This window comes from Betta splendens, chromosome 12 (genome assembly GCF_900634795.4).
Source record: "Betta splendens chromosome 12, fBetSpl5.4, whole genome shotgun sequence".
Classification (NCBI taxonomy): Eukaryota; Metazoa; Chordata; class Actinopteri; order Anabantiformes; family Osphronemidae; genus Betta; species Betta splendens.
Window position 1 is genome coordinate 11570207 of NC_040892.2, and position 13786 is coordinate 11583992.

The 13786-nt window shown below is 44.3% G+C and overlaps 2 protein-coding genes across 6 annotated transcripts; one reads left to right on the top strand and one right to left on the bottom strand.

The window, feature by feature from the left end:
* Positions 1-657: 657 nt before the first annotated feature.
* On the top strand, positions 658-6589 carry LOC114867011 (S-adenosylmethionine synthase-like). 5 transcript variants are annotated; one of them, XR_003787783.3, is made up of 7 exons: positions 658-1297; positions 1411-1538; positions 2659-2862; positions 2978-3135; positions 4594-4938; positions 5513-5590; positions 6027-6589. XR_003787783.3 is itself a non-coding variant. In XM_029169320.3 (4 exons), exons 2-4 carry the CDS (start codon positions 1481-1483, stop codon positions 6158-6160), a joined length of 270 nt encoding a protein of 89 aa, XP_029025153.1. In that variant the 5' UTR covers positions 662-1297; positions 1411-1480; the 3' UTR covers positions 6161-6589. The 5 variants fall into 5 exon arrangements, 1 of the variants encoding a protein (XP_029025153.1); XR_003787782.3 differs by having other exon boundaries at positions 659-1297; positions 2975-3135; XR_008696266.1 differs by having other exon boundaries at positions 660-1297; positions 2691-2862; positions 2975-3135.
* Positions 6590-6596: 7 nt separating this feature from the next.
* Positions 6597-8356, bottom strand: LOC114867409 (uncharacterized). The gene is made up of 2 exons (XM_029170042.3): positions 8153-8356; positions 6597-7720 (listed from the first exon to the last, which is right to left on the bottom strand). The coding sequence occupies exons 1-2, from the start codon at positions 8327-8329 to the stop codon at positions 6833-6835; spliced, it is 1065 nt and encodes a 354-aa protein (XP_029025875.2). The 5' UTR covers positions 8330-8356; the 3' UTR covers positions 6597-6832.
* Positions 8357-13786: the final 5430 nt, after the last annotated feature.

The window sequence follows — 13786 nt, forward strand, 5'->3', positions numbered from 1 at the left end:
GATTGTGTTTAATAAATGCTTTAGTTTTTCACATTTTTATGCAATCTTTTTGGTCAACCCATGGAATTAAAGCTGAGAGTCTGCACTTCAATGGCATCTGAGTTGTTTCATTTAAAATTCACTGTGGTAATGTACAGAAACAAAATTAGAAGAATTGTGTCTCTGTCCAAATATTTATGGTCCTGACTGTATAACACAATACAACAGGAAATGAACTCGAAACCTGACACACATGGCATTTCCTATACATCCTCCTTCCCTCGCTCCCTCCTCAAAAAGAATTTTCAAATGATTTTAAGGACCTGGAAAGAGCTTTAGACTGGACTATTGCTGTGCTGGCATCAACAGGTCACTACTTGCACACCTGCGATCCGTCCAGAGTGTGGCAGCACGATTTCTGACTTCTTCAAGAAAGCACTGTCACGTTACCCCTGTGCTTAGATCCCTTCAATGGCTGCCTGTTGTTTTCTGCATCAGGTTTAAAAGCTTAATGTTTGCTTTTAAGGCGGCCCATGGCACAGCATCTGCATTTTTCAGTGATTTAATTCAGCCGTATGTTCCTGCACGCTGCGTTTCCATGCAGAACACTGAGCGCTGGGCTGAACATGCTTTCTGTGTTTTGGCCCCACAACTTTGGAACTCCTTAACTGCTGGAGTTTATTTTTGATGTTGTCCACAAATCCTGAGTGGTGTATGACATGTCGGATTATTTTAACATAAGTTATATTTGATTCTGTATGTGTGTTTCGGCTTATTGTTTTATTACCTTCTATATTGTGATTTTATTTTGTTCAGATCCTTGGTAAACTGTATGGTTTTTACAAGTTCTTATGCTGTCATTTCTACTTTATCATCATCTTTTACTATTACTTCCTTTATACTTGATGGGTTTGCATAGTAACATCTCTTATTTGTGCCGTAAATGATCATTTGCCTTTAATTTCTATGTACTTTACTGGTTCATTGGGTCCATTGTGTTTACAAGTCAGATTGAAAAAAAATAAGCTTGATCTTCTCATTCTGTTCAGGAAAAATTGATGTTTTGGTTTAAACGTCGCCCTCTGGTAGACGTGAGTCATGAACATGGGTTAATAGCAGCAGAGGAAGGTTTGTGCGAAGTTTTGTTTTTACTGTGGCAGTGGCTCAAGAGGTACAGCTGTTGGCTGGCTTCCCTAAGTCATGTGCCGAAGTGTCCTTGGGCAATACAATGACATCATGAAGAGGGTGGGGGGAGCCAGTGTAACTTTCTCATTTTAAGAAAACAGGAGAAGGTGGAAAACTAAGAACTGAAGTTTAGGTGAGTGTTTAACAACACAAAGGCACAAAACTCTGAGTGGGACACTGTGGACTCTGATCCACTTTATTACAAGTCACAGCAAGTGTTAAGCTCTGGATTTTTGGGTTTTTCAGAAGATGAGTGTTTGTGTGGGGGAAGAGGATGAAGCAGAGTCTCCAGGATCCAGATCTGTGCCAATGAAGAATGACTGGTTCATATATAAGCCTGAATACAGTGCTAAACCTGGAGCCTCTGACACAAAGTAAGAATTGATTCAGACTCAATAATATGAATCATTGTTAGTTTATCCTCAGGAGACTCCTCAGGATAAACTTCTCTGTATCTTGTAGATTCATCTCCTAATTAAATAAATCTCTAACTATGAATTTCTTTTTGAACATGACTGTGATCGTCTACATTGTTCATATTCTGCTGTTTGAACTTCATGTGTGTAGACGTAAAAATGACTGATGACACACTGATTTGTTTGGTCTTGGTCCCTCTGACAGCTGTCAATCACAGAGAACAGCTACAATCTGATTGAAGAATTGACCTAAAATGTGAAAGGTCCTGATGAACTCCCCTGTACCAGTTACCAACGGGGCTTGATGAGACGGAAAGTGTAATGGAAAAATTTTGCCTTTGTGCTTTTTCTTATCCAACACAGTCATCGTGTGCTGGTTAGGTGCAATACTGAACATTCTTACACAAACAACTAATCTCTGACGTACATAAAGTTTAAACATCTGATATTCCGTTTGACTGTGTAATAGTTTATGATATGTGTTTGTCTCTTACACCCTGGTCTCTGGCTCCATCCTATCTGACTCCCCACCAGACCCAAGGCTGTGAAACGAAAAAAAAAAGAATGTAAATATTCTCGCTCACGGTGAGATAAGGTGGCACGAACCATTCTATTGGTGCAGAGAGACATTTCACCAGAGCCAGAGAAAGGGGTTAAAGTCAGAGACAACTTGAGGTCTGTGGGCTCTTTGCATCACATCTTCATGGTGTATGCACTGATTTCTCCAGCGTTTTTGGTTTTCCTTTATTTTTCATAATAAATCACACAAAAGGCAACTCTCTCGTCTGCCTCTTTATGGGAAATTTCCACCACATTGGTCGCTAAGTGAGCTATAAAACAAAGGGCAAAAGCTGCTGTTTGTAGTGGTGGCTTTTACTGTGAAGAGTGTAAGAATCCATGCAGATCAGTAAATGTGACAGAGGAAAAGTAGCTAATTAGTGTGTGTGCACCAGGAGAGTTGAAACCAGAGGACTGACAGACTGGTCTCTGGACCATCTGAGCTTCTACAATGTTGGACTCATCAGTTCGGTTCTGAATTAATGTGTTGACTGAGAGAAGAAGCGTCTTGTTATTTTAGAGGAACAGCCATCCTGCTGTTCTGTGTGTCAGGAGATTCTGAAGGATCCAGTCTGTATCAGCTGTGGACACTGGTTCTGCAAAAAGTGCATCACCTCATACTGGGGTTCGAGACTGTCAGGAGACTCCTTCTGCCCCCAGTGTGGGAAACGATCCAGAACCAGAGCTGGACTGCAGACGGGCCATCAGATCAACACCGTCCAAAGTAAGACTGAACATGTGTCTGATGATGTCATCATTTCAACCAGACTTATTATTATTTTATTCTTATTTTTTGTTAGTCAAAAAAAGTCTCCAGCTGTTTCTTCCTTTTTCAGCAGATGTAGCTTTACAGGAGACTTTAGATGAACATAAGCTCAGTCTGAGGAGCAGATCTGAACGTGTGACTGAAGGAGGTTCCAGCTTCAAGTCTGTTCCCAACCACGTTGTTTATTAAAATGAATGGATCATGTCGAACCAGCACCTCGACACAATGTTGGTTAGTTGCACTTTCCACGTCACTGATTATTTGTATGTTGATCAATCTAAAATGTTTTTTCACATGTCACTCCATCCTGAACTGAGCTTTGACTTCACACTTGTTTCCATGGCGTCTTATGTGAAGTTGGTTATAATGGTTATAATTGACCTGTATGGTTTGTGTCAGCAGTGAATGTGTGATGAGTCAATTAGCTGTTAGATGTAAACACAAATCCTCTAATTGATCATCTAATGGATTCTCTACCGCTGCTAGAGCCGTCATTAGACAAGATCAGTTTTTACATCCTCTCATCTAATTGCATGGCTGTATATTAATGTTTACCGCTTTTCTGTAAATAATGATCGTCTTCACATAATTAACAGTTTCCCAGTTTCACCTCTTAGTGTCACCACCTGAGCAATAGCTGTAGAAAAGTACTTACACCAGCCATGGAGCTACTGAAGACCTACGCACATTTCTATGATCACACAATTATTGACACATATGAACATTTGCAAGGACAAGGACTTAGACCAAGTTTCTGAAAGAACCCTTTATCCATGAGGCCCCTGGACTCTTGAGTGTCTGTGTAAGTTAAATCGTTAGTTCCCTTTGTAAATCTTACAGTACGTTTCAAAACATTCCATTCCCATCCGTCCATCCAGCCACTTTTACCGGCTTCTCCTTTCTCTTGCTATGGGCGGCAAACAGATTTGAATAAAAGCACCGCCTTACAAACCAATAAACCGGGCAAAAATATTTTTAACAAAAACACACGGAATTGGATTTAAGACTGTTTTTTTCGTTTAGAGAAAAACGAAAAACAAAAAACCTCTGCTTTTAATTTTTAATCGAAGCTCATCCGTGGACGGGTCGCGAGGCAGCAGTCAGAGAGCTACAGACTGCCGCTCGAATGAAGCACGAGATCGAATGTGATGTGTTTCGTACTCAGATGACTTGAATCTGAGTTCGACCAAGCTTTTGGGTCCGTGCATAAAGTGCAATTCATTATTCATGTGTAAAATGAAAATTGAATAATGTCTTTTTCATGCACGGACCTACTACAGTGTGCTGCTCCAGTATCACTGTGACACATGCACATTGTCAACCTGCTATTTCCCACTTTATGTCGTCTACTTTGTGGAGCAGGTTCATACTGTTTTCTTAGTATCTGGCTCTGTTCCCAATATGAACCTCAAGCAACCTCCTGATAGAGTGATAGAAGAGAAACCAGAATCAAACCTGCAGGAGGATTCAGTGTTTTAATTATTACACGGCCGAAAGAGATGAAGTCTCTTAAAGCTTAACCAAGTGTGGTTTACTTTCTTTTTGCTTTTGTGTTTTTGGCAAAACCTTCTGGCACATAAACACAAAAAACCAATAAAAGCATTGTAAGCATTCATGTAATAAGAAGTTGTGTTTTTTATTGTTCATGTTTATGCCTGGGCCGAGTTACATTTATATTTTTTCCCACAGATCCCGTCCTGTGTGCGACAACAGCGCCCCCTTCCGGCGTCACCGCTCCCTCAGTCAGATGTTTATATAAAACAGCTTGAAAGGAAGCGAGCGCTTCGATCAGTTCATGCTGATTTCTTATCAGACGCGACGCGGACGGATCCTGTTGCGTCAGCAGTTTTCCACCAGTTTAATGCGTCGGACTGAACGATCGCTCCGCGGGATCAGCGTCGGGATCGACGGACGGGACGTGTGAATCCAACTTCTGTGCGACCGAACCAGGGCTGAAGATGAACGCGAGCGGCGGAACCCGCAGCGGGAAGACTTTCCTCTTCACCTCCGAGTCGGTGGGAGAAGGACACTCCGGTACTGCAGTTCTCCGAGTACCCTGAGTACTCTGAGTACTCTGAGGAGCCTGCGGGGACATGCGTGGACATGCGTGGACATGTGCTCAGACCTATTACACAAAGTCTTAGTAGTTCTGGGGTCATTGTTCAGTTGCCGTAAGGCAGAAAGTGTAAAAACAGTAAAAGTGCTGTGATTTATTTAAGTGGCAGCTGTTTTGTCTTTCTTACACGTTATCTTAGTTTAGTACAGTATTAAATAAAACGTTATAAGCCAAGGCACGTGCACGTACAGACCGCTCCTTTCCCGCTTTTCTGACCTGTTCAGATTTGTTTTGTTTCTATATTTTGAGTCGCTTCGTGTTTTTTGTGTCTGTGTTAATTGTTTGGTCATTTGATTTAGTTTCCTTATAAACATTATGTGCTGCAGTGCTGTAATTGATGAAACTGGTTTCTAATAATACAGTGATGCACTTTTTTGTACTTTACAGATGATGATTTATCAACATATTTTTACGTGAAGTCCTAAGAACTGGGCGTGTAGTTCAAGTTCTACGTTTGTCTGTGACCCTTGTTCTTCTCTGTTGTTTTTACAGACAAAATGTGCGATCAGATCAGTGATGCTGTTCTTGATTCGTACCTGAGTCAAGACCCCGACTCCAAAGTGGCCTGTGGTGAGTTTAGCCTCAGTGTTAAATTATAACAGGTTATAACTGCTGCAGGCTTTCCTATGAATTATTATTAAGTTATATTGCTTATGATTTACGTCTTCAGTCACTTGCAGTCCAATAATAAATCACAATATGTCACGACCTCAGTAATTTACAGGAGTAAAATGCCGTGCTGTCTGATCTCATTTGAAACTAGCACTGAGGGTATTTGATGACTAATCATTAAACAGTTAATTGTCTTGTTGTCTTCTAACAGTGTTTCTCCTTTAGATTAAAGTTCGGTAGTGAATTATCTCAGTGACTGCTGTAACCTCTGACATTACAGCTAGTGATAAACAATTTTTTCCCACAGTTGTTCTGTTGTTATGACAGAAACATTATATTAAATCAATAGGAAACAGTCCTATTGAGTTTACATTAATGCTTCTGGCTGTTACAGAGTGTGTGGCCAAGACAGGGATGATTCTGCTGGTTGGAGAAGTGACGTCTAGAGCCATAGTGGATCTGCAGTCGGTGGTTCGAGACACCGTGAAGAAAATCGGATATGACGACTCTTTGAAAGGTGCCGTGTGACGATGTTTAAGTCGACGTATGGTCCTGTTGCTGGTTATGACTAATGTATACAGATGTATACAGAAGATTTGTTTTAAAACAAACCAAAGACGTTCCTGCATTTATCTTCTTTCATACTTAGTGACAGTGACCTCAGTGACCTCTACAGGTCCCTGCAGAGGTCGTGGGGTGCTGGAGCCTGTCCCAGCTAATTTAGGGCGAGAGGCGGGTACTCCCCAGGCAGGTCACTAGTGCATCGCAGGGCTGTGATAACAGGTTTTATTAATTAATTATTTACCAAATATAAAACAGTACTTTGTCATAGGGGAAGAGTGACCATTTTCTAATGTCTGAAACCTGGTTTGATTAAACTGAATTTACCTGAAAGTCAGTATCCCAGTGAAGCTGCATATGATCCTTCTTAACAGCTAATTAAACATTGAAAAAAGATGCAGTGTTTCAGATTGGAGTGAAATTTTATTTGAAACTTTAGAGAAAACAATACAATGAAACTCAGGCATGTTTGACTTTAGGGTCTATAAACCACTGATCATTGTGGGTTTTTAACCCAGAATCTTAGAGATCACAGGGTGTTACATCATTTCATAGAGAGCCCATCACCAAACTCCAAGTAAGACCATACGATTTTTTTATTTCATTGTTTAAATTTTTTTTTTGTTTTCACCTCAGAGTTCACTCAGCAAAACATAGGAATTCTTCAACACCTTTGTTGCCTTCGTTGAGGTTTTTATTGATGACCTTGATCCCAGCATTCTCAAACGGATCCACTTCTTGTTTGAAGATCACAGAGAGATCTCTGATGGGGTTCTTTGGGACATCTTTCTTGTACCACAGAAAAACAGGGTTGCCTCCGGTCCCTTGGTTGAGATCCTGGTTCACTGATTTGTAGCCTTTGCTTTCATAACTGGCATACTGGTTGTCAGTAATGGAGATTTCCAGTGGGCCGTGGAGAGCCTGCTTGTCATCAGTGGTCAGTTGGTACCAGATGAAGACAGTATTTCCTCCTGCCTCTCTGTTGGTGTTTTCATCCACACGGATAAAACCCTTCTGGAATTTGTTAACATCTTCATCAAAGTTACCACTGGCATCGATGGCACGGATGTACACTGGCTTTGCTCTCTTCAAAAACAGGTAGATACTGTTTCCTCCAGCATTCCGGTTCAGATCACAGGCCAGTCTTTGGTAGCCAGCTTTGTACCATTTGGCTTCATCCTTAGCATTAAGTGCAACAGCTAGGTCAGTGATGGGAACATCAGACGGCAGGGACCCACTGAAGTACCAGAGGTAGATAGTGTCTCCCGCTGTTCCCTCATTAAGGTTTTTGTTGATCTTACGATAACCTGCCTCATGCAGGCCAGAGGTCATGCTAGAAAGGAAGGAGAACTGGATCCTGCTGATGGCGCCACCATGGCCCTTTTTGTACCAGAGGTATATTTTTACCCTTCCATCTGGATTCAGATTCTCAGGCAGCACGGTGTAGCCCTGACCACGGAGTTCAGTCTCCTCCTGTTCAGTTACTGACACTTTAAGGTCTGTGATGTACTCAGCCATTTGGTTTTCCTGCATCAGACAAAGTTAATGTGTGATCACAGTGGGATGGAAACCCGATTTATCATGTTACACATTTGACTGCTTCACATTGAAAATGAAACCCGACAACAGTTACAGTCATTATACACAGCAGAAAATTAAGTCAACACAGATCTTTGTCAAAACTGCTCTAGCATTTAAAATGGAACCAATGTGGATTCCTAACCTTCCAGTCTAACATAGTATAACATGTTCCATTAAGAATCAGACCCACTGCAGCTCAGTTTCCTAATAATGTGTTTCTACAAACGTAATGAAAGGTTGATAAAAGGTTCTGTTAATTATCTGAGTCACTTCTCCTGTTATGGATTGCCTTTGAAAAGTGTCTATTCTAAACGATCCTAGAAACAAAGATTCTTCACTCACTGATGTAATGATTGAAATAAGTAGTTGCAGACTTACGTTTGAGTAGATGGTCGCTGTTAGTAGAGTCAGATCTTGTTCTGAAGTGTGATGGTCCCAATGAGAGCCAGTTGCTCTTTTATAGACGACAGGTGTGGTCACCTCACCTGTGAGGTGTGCTTTTCTGAAGAAGGTCACGATGAGCTTGTTCCACAGAAGCCACGTGTTGAATTCCATGTTAATTTCCTGGGAATTGACATTTGAGCAGCCCACTGCCCTCCCATGAGGATAATCTGGATACAGAGGACAAATTTTGCCAAGGGGATCAGTAAAGTATGTATCTTATCTTATTTGTACTGCACTAATGCTAACGTAAAATGTTATCATTAGTGCAATACGTGTTTAACAATGCAAATATTGATTTTCTGGATATCGACATTGTGTATGTGTGGATTCCGAAGAAATGGACAAATTGTCAGTTTTACCTAAAACTGTTAGAACATGACCTGTACATTTCTACCATGGAACATGAAAGACAACATGAGAATCACTGTGGGAAACAATAGTACGATGCCATTAAGTTTGGTTTCTTGTCAGTTTCAATAATGGAAAGCAGATGGTTTTAAACCAGTGAAGCTTTTTTTAAGCATTAAATATGATTCCATGGCATTTAGAGAAATTATTGCAAGGATCCTGCCACAGTTTTCACAAATATTAGCAGAAAATTCTCATTGGTGTTTTTATTCTGATCAATAAGAAAAAAAAAATTAGAGTTGTTTTTTTTGAACTATGACTGGTCATTTTCAATTAAGATGATCTAATTTTTACTAGTCCAAAAATGATTGAAACCACCTGGAGGTGACATCATGCATAGGCAAAATCCAGTTGCAGGTACTGTACTGTATATTAGTTCCATTCAAAGTAATGGAAAGTTTTGGAATATATATACAGGTAGGTTTTATTATTATTTTAATCAAATACTTATTAGGCACATGGGCTATCATAACTGTGACATGAATATGTGTAGGTGTGGTTTTCGGGAGAAATGGGCCATTAATCAGTTTGAAGGATTGACTCTATAAAATCATGACATAGGTCACTAAGTGCAGTGCAGAGTTAAAATCAGTCAGATGTGCTTTTCTGAAGAAGGTCACGATACGCTTGTTCCACAGAAGCCACGTGTTCTATGATAATTTCCTGGGTATTGACATTTTGCAACCGCAATGACAACTGTGCTTGTATTGTGCTGTTTTACAGTAGTGTGGCATCAGAACATGACCATTATAAGTTGCACTGTTAAACACCAATGCAGAAACACTAAAACATTGTTTTGGAGCTTTTTGGAGCTTATCCTCCATTATCGGCATTTATCGGCAGGATAAGTTAGATGCAGAGGACAAATTTTGCCAAGGGGATTAATAAAGTATGTATTTTATCTTATTTATCTCTAATCTCAAACTAATGCCAGGACTGTTATTATCTGGAAGTTGGATATCGAATTTTAAGCTGCTCTTTTATATAGCACAGAGGTGGTGGGGTTGAGGCGAGGAGAGGGGTCATCACCTGTCAGGTGTTTTTCTGGAGAACACCACGATAGTGCGATGCCCGTTAGTTTGGTTTCTGGTCAGTTTCAACAACATAAAGGGGGTGGCTATAAACCCATGAAGCTGGTAAGCATTTCGGGTGCATTCATAGCATTTGGAATTGATCTCAGCCATCCTGTCACAGTTTTCTATTTTATTCAAATCAATAAAAAAATATATGAATTAAAGTAACTTGAATCCTAGTCCTTTCCTAATGGGGAGACCATAGTTGGTCTGGCTGCATCACTACCTGGTTTGGGAACTGCACTGCTGAAATCCCCCTGTTGTTAAACACATCTACAGTATACCACAAGCTGCAAACGCAAAGCAACTAGTGGAGGATAATCATACACACCTCACACAAACTGTTTACCCCCCTGCCTTCTGGGAGAAGATTGAGAAGCATCAGGACACATTCATTGAAGACTGTGCAACTCTTTAACCGCCAGGGAATGAACTAAATTCAAATGACACACACATACACACCCTCCTCATGCTCCATCCTACTTGTCAGACTATTTTTGGCACCTTCTGCCCTAGCAGAACACAAACAAACAAACAACTCAAACACCCTGCTGAGGTTATAAAGCTGGTCCAGCATTGCACGGCCAGGCCGAAAACCACATTGTTCCTCCTGTATAGGAGGTTTGACAATTGGCCGAATTCTCCTCTCCAGTAACCTGGCATAGATTTTCTTGGGGAGGCTGAGAAGTGTGATCCCCCTATAGTCCCCCTATAGTTAGAACAAACTCTCTCCCCTGGGGACAACCACCCCAGTCATCCAGACCAGAGGAACTGTCTACCTTGTCCAAACGAAGCGCGTTACCTAATACAGCCCCACAACATCCAGAGACTTAAGATCCTCAGGACGGATCTCTTCCACCCCCGCTGTCCTGCCACTGAGGAGCTTACAAACTACCTGGGTGACCACATCTTGGGTAATGGGCGAGTCCACGTCTGAGTCCCCTGCCTCTGCTTCCTCTGCAGAAGGCATGTCGAGGGGTTAGAGGAGACCCCCTCGGACAACCGACCACCTCCACTGAAAACAGAGTTGGTGGGAAACTGCTTCCCCCTCCTGAGGCGTCAAACGGTTTGCCAGAATCTCTTTGAGACCGAACGATAGTCCTCCTCCATGGCCTCCCCAAACCCCTCCCAGGCTTGAGTTTTTGCCTCCACAACGGCACTGGCTGCAGCACGTTTGGCCTGTTGGTACCCATCAGCTGCCTCTCGAGTCCCACAGGTCAACCAAACTTATGGGACTCTTTCTTAAGCTTGATAGCATCCCTTACCTCCGGCATCGACCACCAGGGTCGGGAATTACCACGACAACAGACACTGGAGACCCTGGAGGCAGAGAACATGGTGCTCTCCAACCTCCCTCGGAATCTGGTTGAAGCTCTCCCAGAGGTGTGAGTTAAAGTTCCTTCTGACAAAGGGTTCAACCAGACGTTCCCAATAGACCCTCACTATACGTTTGGGCCTGCCAAGTCGTTCCAGCCTCCTACCCTGCCAGCGGATCCTACTCACCACCAGGTGGTGATCAGTTGACAGCTTAGCCCCTCTCTTCACCTGAGTGTCCAAAACATATGGCCGAAGGTCAGGTGAAACGCCTACAAAGTCTATCATCGACCTCCGGCCTAGGGTGTCCTGGTGCCATGTGCACCGATGGACACCCTTATGTTCGAACATGGTGTTTGTTATGGCCAAACTGTGTCTAGCACAGAAGTCCAATAACATAACACCATTCGGGTTCAGATCAGGGAGACCTCCCAATCACGCCTCTCCAGGTATCACTGTTGTTACCTATGTGGGCATTGAAATCTCCCAGAAGAACAATGGGGTCCCCAATTGGAGTGCTTTCCAACACTCCCTCCAGAGACCCTAAGAAGGCCGGGTACTCCACTCTACCATTTGGCCCGTAAGCACAAATGACAGAGAGTGACCTATCCCCCACCGAAAGCGCAGGAAAGCGACCCTCTCGTCCACCGGGGAAAACTCCAACACATGGCGACTAAGCTGGGGAACTATGAGCAAGCCCACACCAGCTCGCCGCCTCTCACCGCAGGCAACTCCAGAGTAGAAGAGGGTCCAGCCCCTCTCAAGGAGTTAGGTTCCATAGCCCAGGCTGTGTGTGGAGGTGAGCTCGACTATTTCTAGCCGGTACCGCTCGACCTCCTGCACAAGCTCAGGCTCCTTTCCCCCCAGTGACGTAACATTCCATGTCCCAATAGCCAGATTGGTTATCCAGGGATTGGGTCGCCTAGTCTAATAGTTAAATATTTAATATAAAAATATTTTCATTTTATGAATCCCAAGGCTTCCCTGAACATGTGGAGTTAATTTTATGTTTGAGGACAAAAGCTTGTAGCCACAGTCGCAATTTAGACGACTGCCGAAAATTATCATTAGAGTCTATGGGAGAATTTCAGGATCTCTCTGCGCTTTGAGGTTGATAGCGACTAAGGTATAGGTCTTATAGGACGCACGGGTAAATGAGGTTTCTGATGGACTTACTCTACTGGTCAAAGGGGCAAAGCGTCAAAATCTGCCCTGACCAGATCAGAATCATCTGAATGACACTGTGGAACTGTGCAACATGTCACTAGAACAAATAACTGACCATGTGATTCATGCTGTTGAGCTGCGCAAGGAGCAGGCAAAGAAGGCAGAGAAAGACGCAACACACCAGCAACAGCGAAAAGAGGGGGAGATGGGTGTGGGGATGGGTAGCAGAGCCAGTCGGGAACCTGGCTCTGCGGACCTTGGTGCTCTGCTTCCCAACTATACAGTATTTCTCCACATTCATCCACTTAGGTCTGCAAGGGGCGTCCTGCTGATGGAGGGACCGGGGCTACCGGGAAGTGGTTCCGTCCCTTCCAAGTGGTATACTCTGCAGTTTTAATTGCATTAGCCATACAGACTCGTCCAGGAATCTGGGGGATCCTTCCGGGGGGGGGCAGTAGACGGGCCTTCCCATCGATGGCTCTGTCTGCTGGACCCCTCAGAGAATTGGCTATCTCCCAAAGTTCCTCATAGTTAGCCACATACACATACATTTAGGGCCGGGAGTGGGCTCTTTCACTGGGTCCTGTGGCTGAAGCCAGTTGTGGCCTCGCCCACTGGCCCTGGTGGAGAGCTCACCACCCAGTTTTAACTGCAAAAAGGCTTTTAGGGTGAGGGGGGGCACTGTCCGGGGGACACACCGTCACCCAGCGGTCGTGCTCCTGGAGGTGTCACCCACCTTCAGTGCACTTTAGTTCCACACACTCACGTCCAAGCTGGGTTGAAGGGTTCTGGGGTACCTTTTTCCGCTGCCCTCTGCCTCCCCCGGGTTGGGGAAGTTGGGCGGGGCTCGGGAGGAGCTGCGGTCCCTGCCTGGGGCCACATGGACGGCAGGCCAGAGACGTACCCTCCCCCACGAATGTGATCAAGCGTTCACGTATGATTGACTAGTTTGTTGTGAGAGAGTTTATGGTGTGTGTATTGATGTGATGATGTGTGTTGTACGTGTGGGTGGGTGTATGCGTCTGTGTTTTTGTGTGACTTTGTATGCGTGTGGTGCGGTTGGAGTGTGGGGGGTCCAGTTTTCCGCCCGGGGTACGATGATTGTCTGCCTGGGTGGTATCTTTTCTGTTGACCCCCACCAATTGCTGGCCTTGTGCTGCAGGCCAGCGTGGTGCCAGGGGATGAGGTCGGGCTGATGGGGTCGGCCCCGCTCTGCTCGTGTAGGGGTGGTGGACTGGGGACGGGCCCCACTCTGGGCGCGGGGGCATCTCCTGGCGGGCTCCCTACGGACCGTGGGTCCTCGGGCTCCACTTTGAGGGCCGACCCTCCCACCGGGGGGAGTGTTTGCCCCTGGTTCTCATGGGGCGGACAGCGTTGACCCCTGGTGGCCCACTCTGACCTCGGATGCTGTCTCTGTGGCTGCTGCAGCTCTGCCTGGGGGGCTCTGTGTGGGCGGCTTGGGTCGCAACACCTCTCCTCCTGGAACTGAAGATGTGTGGGCTCCCTGGCTGCTGGGATTCCTTCCTCTGCTTGCTGGATGGGCGTAGTGGCCGAGCCCCTCACATCACCCTGGCTTCCACAAGTGGCATTGTTCATGCACCAACGT